At 37.8% G+C, this 13117-nt stretch overlaps 1 protein-coding gene across 3 annotated transcripts in view; it reads right to left on the bottom strand.

The window, feature by feature from the left end:
* Positions 1–2678: 2678 nt before the first annotated feature.
* Positions 2679–13117, bottom strand: part of REV3L (REV3 like, DNA directed polymerase zeta catalytic subunit) — a 187051-nt gene continuing 176612 nt past the window's right edge. For all 3 annotated transcript variants that reach the window (XM_082856064.1, XM_082856065.1, XM_082856066.1), the window contains 4 exons: positions 11539–11729; positions 10607–10853; positions 8056–8265; positions 2679–3792 (listed from right to left, as the gene is read on the bottom strand). In XM_082856064.1, coding sequence (XP_082712190.1) covers positions 3652–3792; positions 8056–8265; positions 10607–10853; positions 11539–11729 — 789 coding nt within the window. In that variant the 3' untranslated portion in view covers positions 2679–3651. The remainder of the gene's footprint in view (positions 3793–8055; positions 8266–10606; positions 10854–11538; positions 11730–13117) is intronic.

Genomic DNA, 13117 nt, shown 5'->3' with positions numbered 1-13117 from the left:
CAGATGCTGTGGGTTTAGTGCTGTATCTTATGACCTCCTCCTCAGATCCCAAATGCTAGAAACAATCCATGACTATTTTCTTATATAAAGCTACTTATTAAGCAGAACTCCAGAGCATTAATGGTATCAGAATTCATTCACTTTTATAAAACCAAAAATGTTTAAAGGTAACATGTCTCCTCACATCAGGGGAGAGATGAGTATTTAGGGGGGTGACAATGAGTAGAGTGCAATTGGCAGACTGTCCTCCCAAGAGGTGCAGGTCTCATTGAGAGAGATCAGGACATATCCAGCCTGAAAATAGCTGCTTGTGCACTGCTGCCTTCCCTTCTTTTCCCCCTTTTCTTGGCAGAGTGCTAGTAATGTCATTTATAGCCAGGTTTATTTTTACTTTATAAAATCAAATGTGTATTTTAAGAAATACCTTTCTCAAGCTGAGAAATCAGTTTAAATCTTATCTGATAGGTGTTTAAGGAATATCCATGTGCTCAGCTATTTTTTAAAAATAAATTTATTATTTTTGGCTATGTTGGGTCTTTGTTGCTGCGCGCGGGTTTTCTCTAGTTGCGGCGAGCAGGGGCTAATCTTCGTTGTGGTGCGTGGGCTTCTCATTGTGGTGGCTTCTCTTGTTGTGGAGCACGGGCTCTAGGCTCATGGGCTTCAGAAGCTGTGGCTCGCGGGCTCTACAGCACAGGCTCAGTAGTTGTGGCGCATAGGCTCAGTTGCTCCGTGGCATGTGGGATCATCCTGGACCAGGGCTCGAACCTGTGTCCCCTGCATTGGCAGGCAGATTCTTAACCACTGCGCCACCAGGGAAGCCCCCTGTGCTTCAGCTATTATGAAAACAACGGAGAGTAGATGGAAAGGTGAAGATTATTCAGCAGCAAGATTCTACTAGTATAAAATACAGCTCTGGAAGGGCAGCATTCTTGATGGCAGGGAACGTGCTTCTTCTGAGACTAGTGAGGGCATGTCCTATGACAATTGGCAGGGCTGAATACAGTCTACAGACTCTCCAGCCCTCACAGGACTACCTCCTCTAAGAATTCTTTGTAACTGCCCTTCTGTTCACATTTTAATGTTTTTCCCCAATGTTTTGGCCTTCTTCACAGACACTATTAGAAAACTGAAGTTCATGTAGAATTAGTATTACATGGCTCAGCATTTGCCTTTTTTCCACTGTTGACTGGGACCTCTGTGGGAGTGAAGAGGGGAGCTAGAGTTGTTAAGTAGTTTTTGTTAATACTTCACACCTAGGGAAACACGTTGGTGGGAAGTGGTCAGAATGAGAGAAAATGATGTTTTAACCTTAAGGGAATGTTTAATCAGATTATTTCTTTAGCATTACTCAGAAAATGAACTTTTTTTTTTTTCTGGTCTGGGTGAAACACAAAACTTTATTAATAGCTGTTCTAAAAGGGAGGGGAAATAATTATGAAAGTATACTGAAGCTTCTTATAAAATATTTTTTGGTAAAATAGGTCCATGTTTCAGCACCCTCACTGGTGACAGTTACTGAAACAGCAGATGCATCTCATTAAAAGGCAGTTAGGCTACAGACTCTGAGGACAGAGTTAGAAGGGAGGCATTTCCCTGCACAAAAGGGAACCAGAGATATGCTAAGTGCTTAAAACTAGTTTTGAGCTTGTTTTGGGCACTAGTATTGAATAACCATTTGCTAGTTTGGCTATGTCCAATTATAAAGAGGTTAAGAATGATTATTCTGTTGAGAATATTGTGTCTAGCTACATTGATGAGAAAGATAATATAAGTGGAAGTCCTGATAACACAGAACTTAGAAAAGGGAAAGTAATAGATAAGTTCATCAATGGCCACCCATGCAAGGGTAAGAAAATCCTAAGGACTAGCTCTAGACTCCCAAACAAAAAAAGATCCACAGAAGTGCCGATTTATGATGTCTCCACAGGGCTTAGGAGAAATAATGTGCAGCCATGATTTATATCTCTTTGATTACATATTTACCATATAATTTTCAGAAAACAAATCCCAATATTTGGAAGTACTGAATTCGGCAGTACCTAGACCTACTTCTGGTGCATAACCAGATGAGCTTTCTATCTTAATTTTTTTCTATTGAAAATATTGGCATTAACTTTTTTTTAAATATAAATATTTATTTTTGGCTGCGTTGGGTCTTCGTTGCTGTGTGCAGGCTTTCTCTAGTTGCTGTGTGTGGGCTTCTCATTGTGGTGGCTTCTCTTGTTGCGGAGCACAGGCTCTAGGTGCATGGGCTTCAGTAGTTGTGGCACGCAGGTTTAGTTGCTCCATAGCATGTGGGATCTTCCCGGACGAGGGCTCGAACCCGTGTCTCCTGCTTTGGCAGGCAGATTCTTAACTACTGTGCCACCAGGGAAGTCCTGGCATTAAGTTTTAAAAAAGTACTAAGAAAATTTTTGCTTTCCCGTTGTAAAGTCTTGGCTTCAAAATTAAGTATTATCTAAATGAATATGAACATGGATGAGAGCTAAACGTTTCCTAGACTACTTGCTCCCGTTTAAAAAAAAATCTTAAAGTTTTGGTTAGGGAATTGCAACATCAATTAGTATATAACGAGTTAAATTTACCTCATTAAAATTCAGAGAGGGTAGGGAGGATGTAACTAATGTAGGCTTATAAAACAGAAGATCATTCTATTTACAGCAAGATAAAACCACACTGCTGTATTTCGTAGTTTATTCAGTTTTAATATGGTTTCCATTATTAACTTTTAAAACAATGATTTCCAGTTTAGAAAACAATGCACTGACCACATAATTCCTTTTTTATTTTATACAGTTATACAAATATTCTAAATACACATTTTGTGTTCAAGATGATGGCAAATAAGATTAACTGTACAGTACATAAGGAAAGAAAATATTTTAAGCATATTTAGAAGCAATAGAAATGTCTATACAAAACAAGCAAAAATGGAATAAAATTTTTTATTTTTAAAGTATTGCAACAGGCCCACAGGTTTGTAACAAAAAAGTCTTTGCACAGTTCCTCACAATGCCCCATTAATAGCTAAAGCAAGACAGCGGTTTTAGAAAATAATGTTTCAAAATGCTACACATGGTACTATTGTTTGCACAGTTTGATCAAAATAACAACTCTACTCTGAGTCAAGCAAAACCTAGAGGAAATATACCAAACAACTTGAAAATCATTTGTATAAAATTCATTGCACATTATTTTACTTAGTTTGAAAAGTAAAAAAGTGTATTTACAAAATATTTCGCAGTCAAAATTATGAAGTGAATGGATATAACACGTCTTGATACAGACAGGTCAAGGAAAACACGAATGTTTTTTTAAAGAGGTTTTCAGTGCTCCTTCCACAGGGAAGTAAACATGATCTACTCAAATGGATTTACAAGATGTTATGCATACCGTAGCAAATTCGACACCTGCATTATAAAACAATGTTGAAAAGGCAAAAGGATGAGGGGTTTGTACACTGTAAGAAGTGAGCTATTCAGAGACCAACAAGTACAATTTTTAACTCAGCATAAAAGTCTTCATAGTCTTCAGATAATAGACAGACAATGAACATACTTGACTCGATGAAAGTTGAAAAAGCACCATGCACAACAGTTTAGTGGTAAACACTGAAAAAAATAGCACCTGGAAGTCTGTGATATTGACAATTTAAAACTGGTCTAGTAATTGCCGGAGATATGGTGCCTTGGATAATTCTCTATTTACTCGGGAGAGTTTGTAAAGTACTGGGCAGTTCAGAGAAACACACGGGATATGTCGATCAAGGCAACCTGTACAGTTCTTGCATATCTGAAAGTACAAGAGGAGTACATCAAATGATAGGAAAGTTTCTATCTAGGTGTATAAACAACAAACTTTTATAATCCCTCCTTTATGACCCACCACAGATTACAGGCAGACATATGGCACATATTACAGAAAGTTTCATTAATTTTCATTTCTTTGAAGCATAGCCAACCCTAAGTTGACACATTTCTAAAGGATATTATTTCACAAACCACAGAGCACAAAATTCCCTAAGGATTCATTTCATCCCAAAGATCAACTTTCATTTATGGTAGAATCCTATTATATTAACATACACATAATAGGCTACCCAATTACATAATAGGCTACCCAATTACCATTCAAAGACTGTCTCTTAAATGCGCTTATGTACACTATTCTTTCAAGTTACTCATATTAAACATTTTGTATGCCAATCATAAAAATGTTACCCACTTTCTTATTTCAGAAGAGAAAATGCCAGTATGGAAAAAAAAAATCAAAGCATGTGAATTTGAAAGTAGTAGTGCAGACCAGTAGTTTCAACCCTGGCTTACATACATGAGCCTAAAAATAGACTAATGCCTCAGCCCCATCCCAGACCAATGAATCAGGATCTCTGGGCATAAGAGCCTAAGAATCTGTACATTTTAGGGTTCTCAGGTGATTCTAATGTATAATGAGATCTGATCTAAAGGAAAATAATAAATCACAAGGCAATTTTTAAAGAGAAGCATTATAATGTCTTACCCAGTGATCAGAGTTTAATATGTAAAGTTTGAAGTTATACATACAGTTTAAAAAATTGATAAAACATGAAAAACGTTAAAGGCTACTAGTGAGGGCCCCAAGGGTCAAGAAAATATATGCTGATTTTTTATGTGAATAGTGTATCCAAGTGATTAAAAAAAAGGGATAGCAAATAGCAGCTACCATACTAACCTTTTAAGAGAGAAATCAGATCTGCTCCACTTAATTCTCTGATCTGTATCTAACAGCTTCTGTTTTAGAGGTCTCACAGGGCAAACAATTTTTGTTCTTTGCGCCAGTATCTTCCAGTCAATTGAAAGGCCCATTTTTCTGAGCACGCTGGTTACTGTACCAGTATTATGATACTGCCACAAGCAAACTACTGAGAGCCCTGTGCTTCAGCATGCTCTCTTGAAGAGTAAGTGTGCTGCTGTTCTACTTTGAAGACTTTCACTAATTAGATCTCTGCCAAGAGACTCAAACCTACTCCCAAATACGGAATGTCTGCACTGCAGCTCTATGTACTGCAGCTACGTTCAGGTGCCAGGACAAACTGATAAATATTTATGCACTTGCTGTGCTTGCCTGATAAATAAACCAGGATGGAATTCCTTGCCTCACTAAATTTAACTCAATGTTTAGTTTCAAGATCCTTTACTGGTGATTTAAACCCCGAGCAGCTTACGTTTAAAACTTTAAACACCACAACCTGGAAACTTACATTTTAGCAAACGTAAAACAAAAAGTGCTTTCATATTTATTGATTCTTTTTGCTATCCTTTGGCTTACTTTCTTGTTTTTTAAAAAGTTTTCAGTCAGATGCTTAAGTTCATTTTTTAATGTTTATTATTAAAAGTGTTTAAGTTGATGAATTTTTCTTTGAGATCTGCTATGGTTGTCTAGAATTTATATGTGTTGTTTGTTTAACAGGGAGTGTTAAAATTTCCAAGTAGAAGGATCATTTTGTTTTCTGAGCTTATAATTAACTTACTAGCTTTATAGAATTGTATTGATAAAATGCTTGTAATATTTCAACTTTCTGAAGCTTATTAAGGTTTTCTTTATAGACTAAAATATGTTCAATTTTTTAACATTCCATAACACTTGAAAAGAAGGTGTAGTCTCTAATGTTGGATAAGGTCTATCTTATAATGTTGTGTAGATCTTTAATAATTGTACTGATTTCTGATCACTTGACTGGTCTTGGGCTGAGAGGTGTATCAAATCTATTACTAATGTTTCTGACAATTTCTCATTTTATCTCCTGTAATTTCTGCTTTATGAAAATTCCTACAGATTATTTAGTGCACAGGAGACACACATTTTAATCCTCTCAGGAAAAAAACAATCCTGAAGTTAAAATATCCCTTTAAAGATGATGAACCATCCTTATTTTAAACAGCGTTACTTTTAAAACTGCATTTTTATAAGAAATAAGACCTAATATTGAAGGAAGGTTGTGGTTAAATTGATGGCACCAACTAGCATAGTGCATGTTGCTGGGGACAGAAGACAGTAAGGTCCAGGGAAGAGGCCACTCACAGCCTCTGACGTCAGTGGAGCTCTGGAGGTCCTGCCCGTATTTGCACCTTGTACTAGATGCCAACTAGGGAATTTTCTATGAGGGCTGGTTGCTGCCATTGGGGTAGTAACCTAAAAAAAACAGAAGCTGGGGTCACCCAGTGACTAGTGGTTGTACTAACCAGAACCACTAGTACAAAGTGGTACAAAAACTGGGACAGAGTGGCTGCAAATTGGTTGGCAATCACTCCAGTGACTTACTGCTGCTTTAACTGTGCATTCAGCAAGAAGCTGTTTCTTCATTTAATACATGTGTACGACCCACCATGGGCTGGACTCCGTGCTAGGCACAGCCAACTCAGCAAGGGAAGGGCAGGGCCTCTGCCCTCACTGGGCTCACTTTCTCTTCGGTGGGGAAGCTCGAGCTAGTGTTGAGAATGGACAGGATGGCGGGGGATCAGGGTAGGAGGCTGTTGCAGGAGTCTGGGGAGAGATAATGGTGGTTGGACTAGGATGGTAACATAAGGGAAGGAGAGAGTGAGCGTACTTAACAACTATTTAGGAGAGGGAAAAGCCACTTTATCATTTCAGTAAGCTAGGCTTCTGTGGTTGCATCAAAATAATCATACCTTGAGATCTTACTGTCCTTAATGAAATCTGTTTAATGCATTCTGGATGACTGGCTATACACTATACAACTTAAGAGTTTTCTGCCAGTGCAGAATAGCAGCTAGAATGGTGCAGAGGAAACAGTGTCTACTTTACCAGTCCTTAATCATCCTTCTATTCTAAGAGCCTAGTCTCTCAAGAGATGGTTTCTCTCCCTTTTCAACTGTGTGGCAGCTAGGTTGTCCTCCTAGGAGGTTGTGGATACTCTGACTTGGTTCAAAAGCCTTTTTACCTTGAGGGGCATGGTGTAGAACCTGGCCTTTACATAGGTGGTTGGATTACATTAGGCATATGAACAGACGAGCTGCCAGGAGTGGTCGTTTAGGAGAATTCACAATGATAGAGCTAGATAGGACCTAGGAAAGAGCATCAACCCACATTCTGAGAAAACTGGGGCCAGAGGACATGGCCAGTACTATGAAGTCCAGACTGGAATCCTGATGTTCTTACTATCAGCTTGATTCATTTTCCACTATATCACACTGCCTTTCAATTATTTGGTTGGTTTTAAAACACTCCAATAATAACCTTATATATTGCTCTTCTAAAGACAAAACAAACAAACTCCACCTCAAAATTGTTATTCTCTCGCCTGAAAGCTAAAATTGTAACTTGAAACATGATGCTATAAGAAGATATAATCAGTCCTTTAAGAAATATACTACTTTAAAAAAATGTGCTATAATATTTTTTCCTTTAGATTTAATTTTCTAACTTATTTCAAGAGATTCCTATTGTTTATTTCTGCTGGAATTCCACATTTGAAAAATTATCTCTGCATTTTATGTCTGTATCCCATCTCGGCTGCTTATTACCAGTGGAACATGGGGCAAATTACTTAATCCCTCTGTGTCAGTTTACTCATCTGTAAGGGCCTAGAACAGCCAGCCTCTGGCAGATAGGAAGATTAAATCATGTTAACTGTTAATTTTCTATCTTGACTCTCAGAATTGCAAACCTTCCAAGTTTACTAGCAATTCTCTAGGAAAACCAGATTTTTATGAGAATGGTAAGTAGATATGGTAGACAAAGCAATTAGTACTTTTCTTTCTTTTTTAGAAATACTATTATAAAAGAAATTGGGTGGCTGGACATTGTAGTTCTATGGTTCTAATAAACATAATACACTATTCTATAAAAACAAAAACTAAATTATAAAACAAATTTAGCCATTTTTAATAGTTTAGTTCAATTATGATATTTTTAGGAAGTTTATTAACTTAGAATCCTTATTCCACTTTCACACCAGAGTTTCACACCTTACACTACACCTCCCTCAGGAGTTGACTACATTTCCCTGAAGAATCAGATTGCTTGGGATTCTGGGTCTTTTGAACAAGGTTGTACCTTTACAAGTTGCTCCTGCTGACGTTCCAACTCTCGAATTTCTTGGTTAAGGATGACTGCAACATGCTGAGGTTGGCTGCGACAGTTACTACAGATGCCGTGCTGAGTCAGGTCATCACACACAGGGCAGTGTAAGGTAGTAAAGTATTGTGAGATAGTGCCTTTCCGCCCTTCAGGTTCACTTCGAGAGGAGCTGGTGGCTTTCTGGATCTATAAAAACAACAGTTCAGAAAAACATCAATGCAGAAATAAGTCTGAGCCAGCTTCATAGCAGAGTGGCTATTCTCATGCTAATTACAGGTTTACTAAGGCATTATTTCATTTGTTCAACAAATACTGAATAGCTACTATATGTCAGGCACTGTTCTAGACAATGGGGCTATAGAAAAGAACAAAGTCGTTCCTTTACACTTTAATATCATCAGATAATATTGTTTTGTTTTCGTTTTTTGGGGAAAAAAAAGTCTCAAGAGGCACAAACTTCCAGTTATAAAATAAGTCATTGGGATATAATATACAGAATAGGAAATATAGTCAATAATATTATAATAAATTTAAATGGTAACAGATAACTAGAATGTATCATGGTGATCATCTCAATGTATATAAATGTCAAACCACTATGTCGTACACTTGAAACTAATACCAGATTGTATGTCAATTATACTTCAATAAAAAAGAAAAATAGTCTCCTGGCACTTGGTTTTTTTTTGTTTTTTTAATTTATTTATTTTTGGCTGCGTTGGGTCTTTGTTGCTGCGCACAGGCTTTCTCTAGTTGTGGTGAGCGGGGGCTACTCTTCGTTGCAGTGCGTGGGCTTCTTTCTGCGGTGGCTTCTCTTGTTGTGGAGCACAGGCTTGGTTGTTCCGCAGCGTGTGGGATCTTCCCGGACCAGGGATCAAACCCATGTCCCGTGCATTGGCAGGCGGATTCTCAACCACTGCGGCCACCAGGGAAATCACTGTCACTCAGTTTTCTGGTTGAGATATGTAGATGTATGAGATCATATGGGGGCAGTGGAGATCACAGAGGACAGAGGAAGAAATCCAGGTTAAGAGTAGATACTGTTTAAGGCTGCGCAATTTGGGCCATGGCAGCAAGGTAAGTGGAAGGTTAAAAATAACTTGTTAGGCAGTAAGGTGCAAAATTCAAGTAAAAGTAAACCTGGAACATTTCAAATGAAATTAGATACATGTTCCCTAATCATTCCTCATTTGAAGTAATACTGCTTTCAGAGATGTCTTCTGATACTCTTTTTCACACTGAAATAACATCATCTTACAATCATACCCTTGGTGTACTCCCTTGCTGTCTTATAAGTCACTCTGCATAAAAGTTATTAGGTCAGCCTTTTATAAATGCCATTGTTTTAACATTCTTGCTGGTGATGAAATGAAAAATAGTAATAGCTTTGTGGCATAGAGCCAGGACACAGCATTACAGATGTTGGCCAGCACAGATTCTCTGAAGCACAGCTTCAACCTCAGTTTCCCAGCTTATTCTTTTCCTTGAGGCCTTAAGTGCTCACTGAGAAAGTACAAATAATTTAATTATCAACTTTTATCAGTTTTCCTGCATACCCTCAGCCTTTCATAGTCTGAGCAAATGACAGCAGATCTAATTCTAAACATCAGATAACAACTGCTACTCTCCTAGAGTAATGTATCCCAGATTATTACAGAACCACAAATCGTTCCTTCAGGCTTCTAATGGGTAAACTAAGAAAAAAAGAGTTCAAGCAAAACTCCCTTTGGTAAGATTCCACACTGCATGTTTTACTTTAGTAAAGTGCTATTTTAACATTATTTCCTTAGTCTGGTTTCTGCAGGAATATGTCTAGCTACTACATCCTATACATTTCTTAAACACCCATTTTGAAGGGATTTTTCTGCTCTCCTTTGTTCAATTTTTTTTTTTTTTTTTGCGGTACGCGGGCCTCTCACTGCTGTGGCCTCTCCTGTTGCGGAGCACAGGCTCCGGACACGCAGGCTCAGCAGCCATAGCTCACGGGCCCAGCTGCTCCGCAGCATGTGGGATCTTCCCGGACGGGGGCACAAACCCACGTCCCCTGCATGGGCAGGTGGACTCTCAACCACTGCACCACCAGGGAAGCCCCTCCTTTGTTTAATTTTTATTAGCTGCTTTGAGTTATAGCTCACGGGCCCAGCTGCTCCGCAGCATGTGGGATCTTCCCGGACGGGGGCACAAACCCGCGTCCCCTGCACGGGCAGGTGGACTCTCAACCACTGCACCACCAGGGAAGCCCCTCCTTTGTTTAATTTTTATTAGCTGCTTTGAGTTATTTTATAGTTAAGTGTTTACCATTGATGTAGTTTTGGATTTAATCTTCTATAATTTGGCCAATCTGACAGAAGCTGGGAAGGTGTTTGTAGAAAACTAAACCAGAAAAATGTAGCACCTTTGTTGGTATAGGATAATAAAGCATTTGCTTTGCTCTGATAGCATGTAAATAAAATCTTTAGCTCTACTGAAAATTGTAAGTGAATTCTCTCTTTAGAGTCATAGCACAGGTACTATTTAGTAGGCTTACCCTTGGTAATTCATGATACCAGTTGAAGACATCAATACCAATAAGTGAGAAGATTCTTGCCAGGGGTGGAAGGATTTGCTTGGTAATATAGTAAGTGGCATTCAGTCTCAGAGTCGGGTCCTGCAGGACTTCCACTGGGCGCCTTACCAGCTGGATAAGTGGTAGTCCAGGGGTCCCATAAATGATGACATATGGCACTCGTTCCCCAACTCGAGGCTCAGAGCGCCGATCATAAGTAAGCATTTTCCTATTTAAATCCAAATAAAATAGTCACTCAAAGACTGTCATGGAAGGCATCTTCCCAGAAAATTAAATGAGAATTAAACAATAATGAAACCATGAGAAATCAACAAGGGGAACCTTCAAGTAACTTTTTTGACAACTGTATACACTTCACTTAGTTGGCACCAAGTGGATATGCTGTGAGAGTTTAATAAAACTTACTTTGTAAATTACTGTTACATGGAGAACAATATGAGTTGGCAGATAGCAACTACCTTAAATTGTTTTCTATCCCCTAAGACTAAGAATTAACTATTGTAAATCTAATAATGGAAGATAAAATTTAGCTGATTAGATGATCTGATTCTAGAATGAATACCATCTCAGTGCTTTGGTAAATGAAAATTAAGGACTACCTAGTGATTCTGATATGGGAAAAACAATCAATTCCAGCTCTGTATCAGATTACAATTTCACTAAATTTAGTTTCTGCAGGGAAGGCCAGAAGAGGAGCTCTCTCTTCTTCTTTAGAACTTGCAACGTATGGGGGTCACCCACTCACTTTAGTAAGGCTTCACGTGGGCAGGGGAATAGACAATTGTGTATCTGTGCCTGCAGACTGCGTGTCTATTAATCTACTCCAAACCATTCCAAATCCCAGGACTACACTTACTAGGTATTGGGGGTTGTGCTGTTGTGCACATCATTACCTTGTAAGTTCCAGGGCTGGCACACACGCGCCAGGTTTGTAAGAGGCACTTCCTCTGTATTCCTTTGCAAAGATAAAATCTTGTATGCTGGCCTTTCCTTCCAGAAGCTTCATACATTGTCGTTGAACATACTGTTTAATTAAACTTATATCTCTTGTTTCAAATAGCAGCTTCAGAGAACGCTCAAGTATCTTTAAAAAAAAATGGATATGCTCATAAGGATAAAATATCCCCCAATATATTTCATCATTGCTGTTATACTTTCAATTACGTTAATTACTGAAACTTGCTGATCTGTCTGAACAATCTGCTATTTACAATGACTAGATAATAAAAATCACTGAAACTGGAAAATATTTTGGAGACTTTATTTAACTTGTGATTTCTAAAAATAGAGTATTATGTAGTTTGAGGAAAATCATATCGGGATGACATGCAGATGAAACATTTGCTGTGTGTGATGAGCAACACGAAACATTTAAGTTGTCTTAAATAGCCAAGAACACTCCAGGCACAAAAAGCCAGACATCATTTCATGTATTAACCCTATTATAGAAAGGGCTGGATTCAGGTGGACAGAGAAGTTTAAACATAACCAAGCAGTGAAATAAAGTTAAACATCACCAAGCAGTGAAATAAAGTCAGTCTTTTTGCCTTTTTATAGTGTCAGTAAATATATACTAACTGTGATAGAATTTTCTGTGCTGGAGTATCTCTACTAGAAAATGACTGGCATGCAGTAGATTTATGCAGTGGAATGAATTTAAATTAGTTCCAGGTGAAAGCTCTGTATCTTATTCTGAGTACTGGAATCCATACATATTTATACAAGAAGTTGCTAACTTAGCCAAGGCACCATTCTTCCCTCAGAGGAAGAATGCACTGGATATCTTTTCCAGAAACTAGTATTAAAAAATATCTCAAATTTACATAATATTATATGTGACATAATAGGTTGCTATCAATCTATTATGCTTTTAATGCTCTCGTAAAACTCAGTGTATAGAGTGCTATTCCATTTATACCATTTATTTTTGGTTTGTTATAGAAAGAATCTGGGCCTGAATAAAGAAAAAATAAATATGAGATACTATGGTTGAGAAATTTAGGTAATTTATATTACCATTGTTCAGAAATCTCCCTAACTTGTATTTGGTAACCCAAGTAAACAGAATTTCAGTTAATCTAGGATGGATTACATTACTTATGAAATTTCTCTGTTCAGTTTCCCTTCTTTATCCTGCTCCACAGCTTTTGGGTGTTGCCATATATCATCTCTAGGTGATTAGACAGGAAATTTTTATCAAGTTCAAGTGTTGTTTTTTAGCAATTGTGATAAAAGGTAAGGTGTGGGAGAAGTCAGAAACTAAGGACTTAAATAAGTTGTTTTCATTAGAAATGAAGTTCTCAAAAAATCATACAGTTCCTCTTATAGTTATACATAGTCATATAGGCTATATAGTTCCTCCACCTAGATATGTGCTTAAGGATTTGTACCGGATTCTTTAGCCACTTATTTCTTTTTTAAAATTATTATTATTTTTTTTTGGCCGCATTGGGTCTTCGTTGCTGCGCGTGG

Source organism: Leucopleurus acutus, assembly GCF_964270905.1.
Source record: "Leucopleurus acutus genome assembly, chromosome: 15".
NCBI classification, from domain to species: domain Eukaryota; kingdom Metazoa; phylum Chordata; class Mammalia; order Artiodactyla; family Delphinidae; genus Leucopleurus; species Leucopleurus acutus.
The sequence above is the reverse complement of the archived record's forward strand: the minus strand, read 5'-3'. Positions and strand labels throughout refer to the sequence as shown.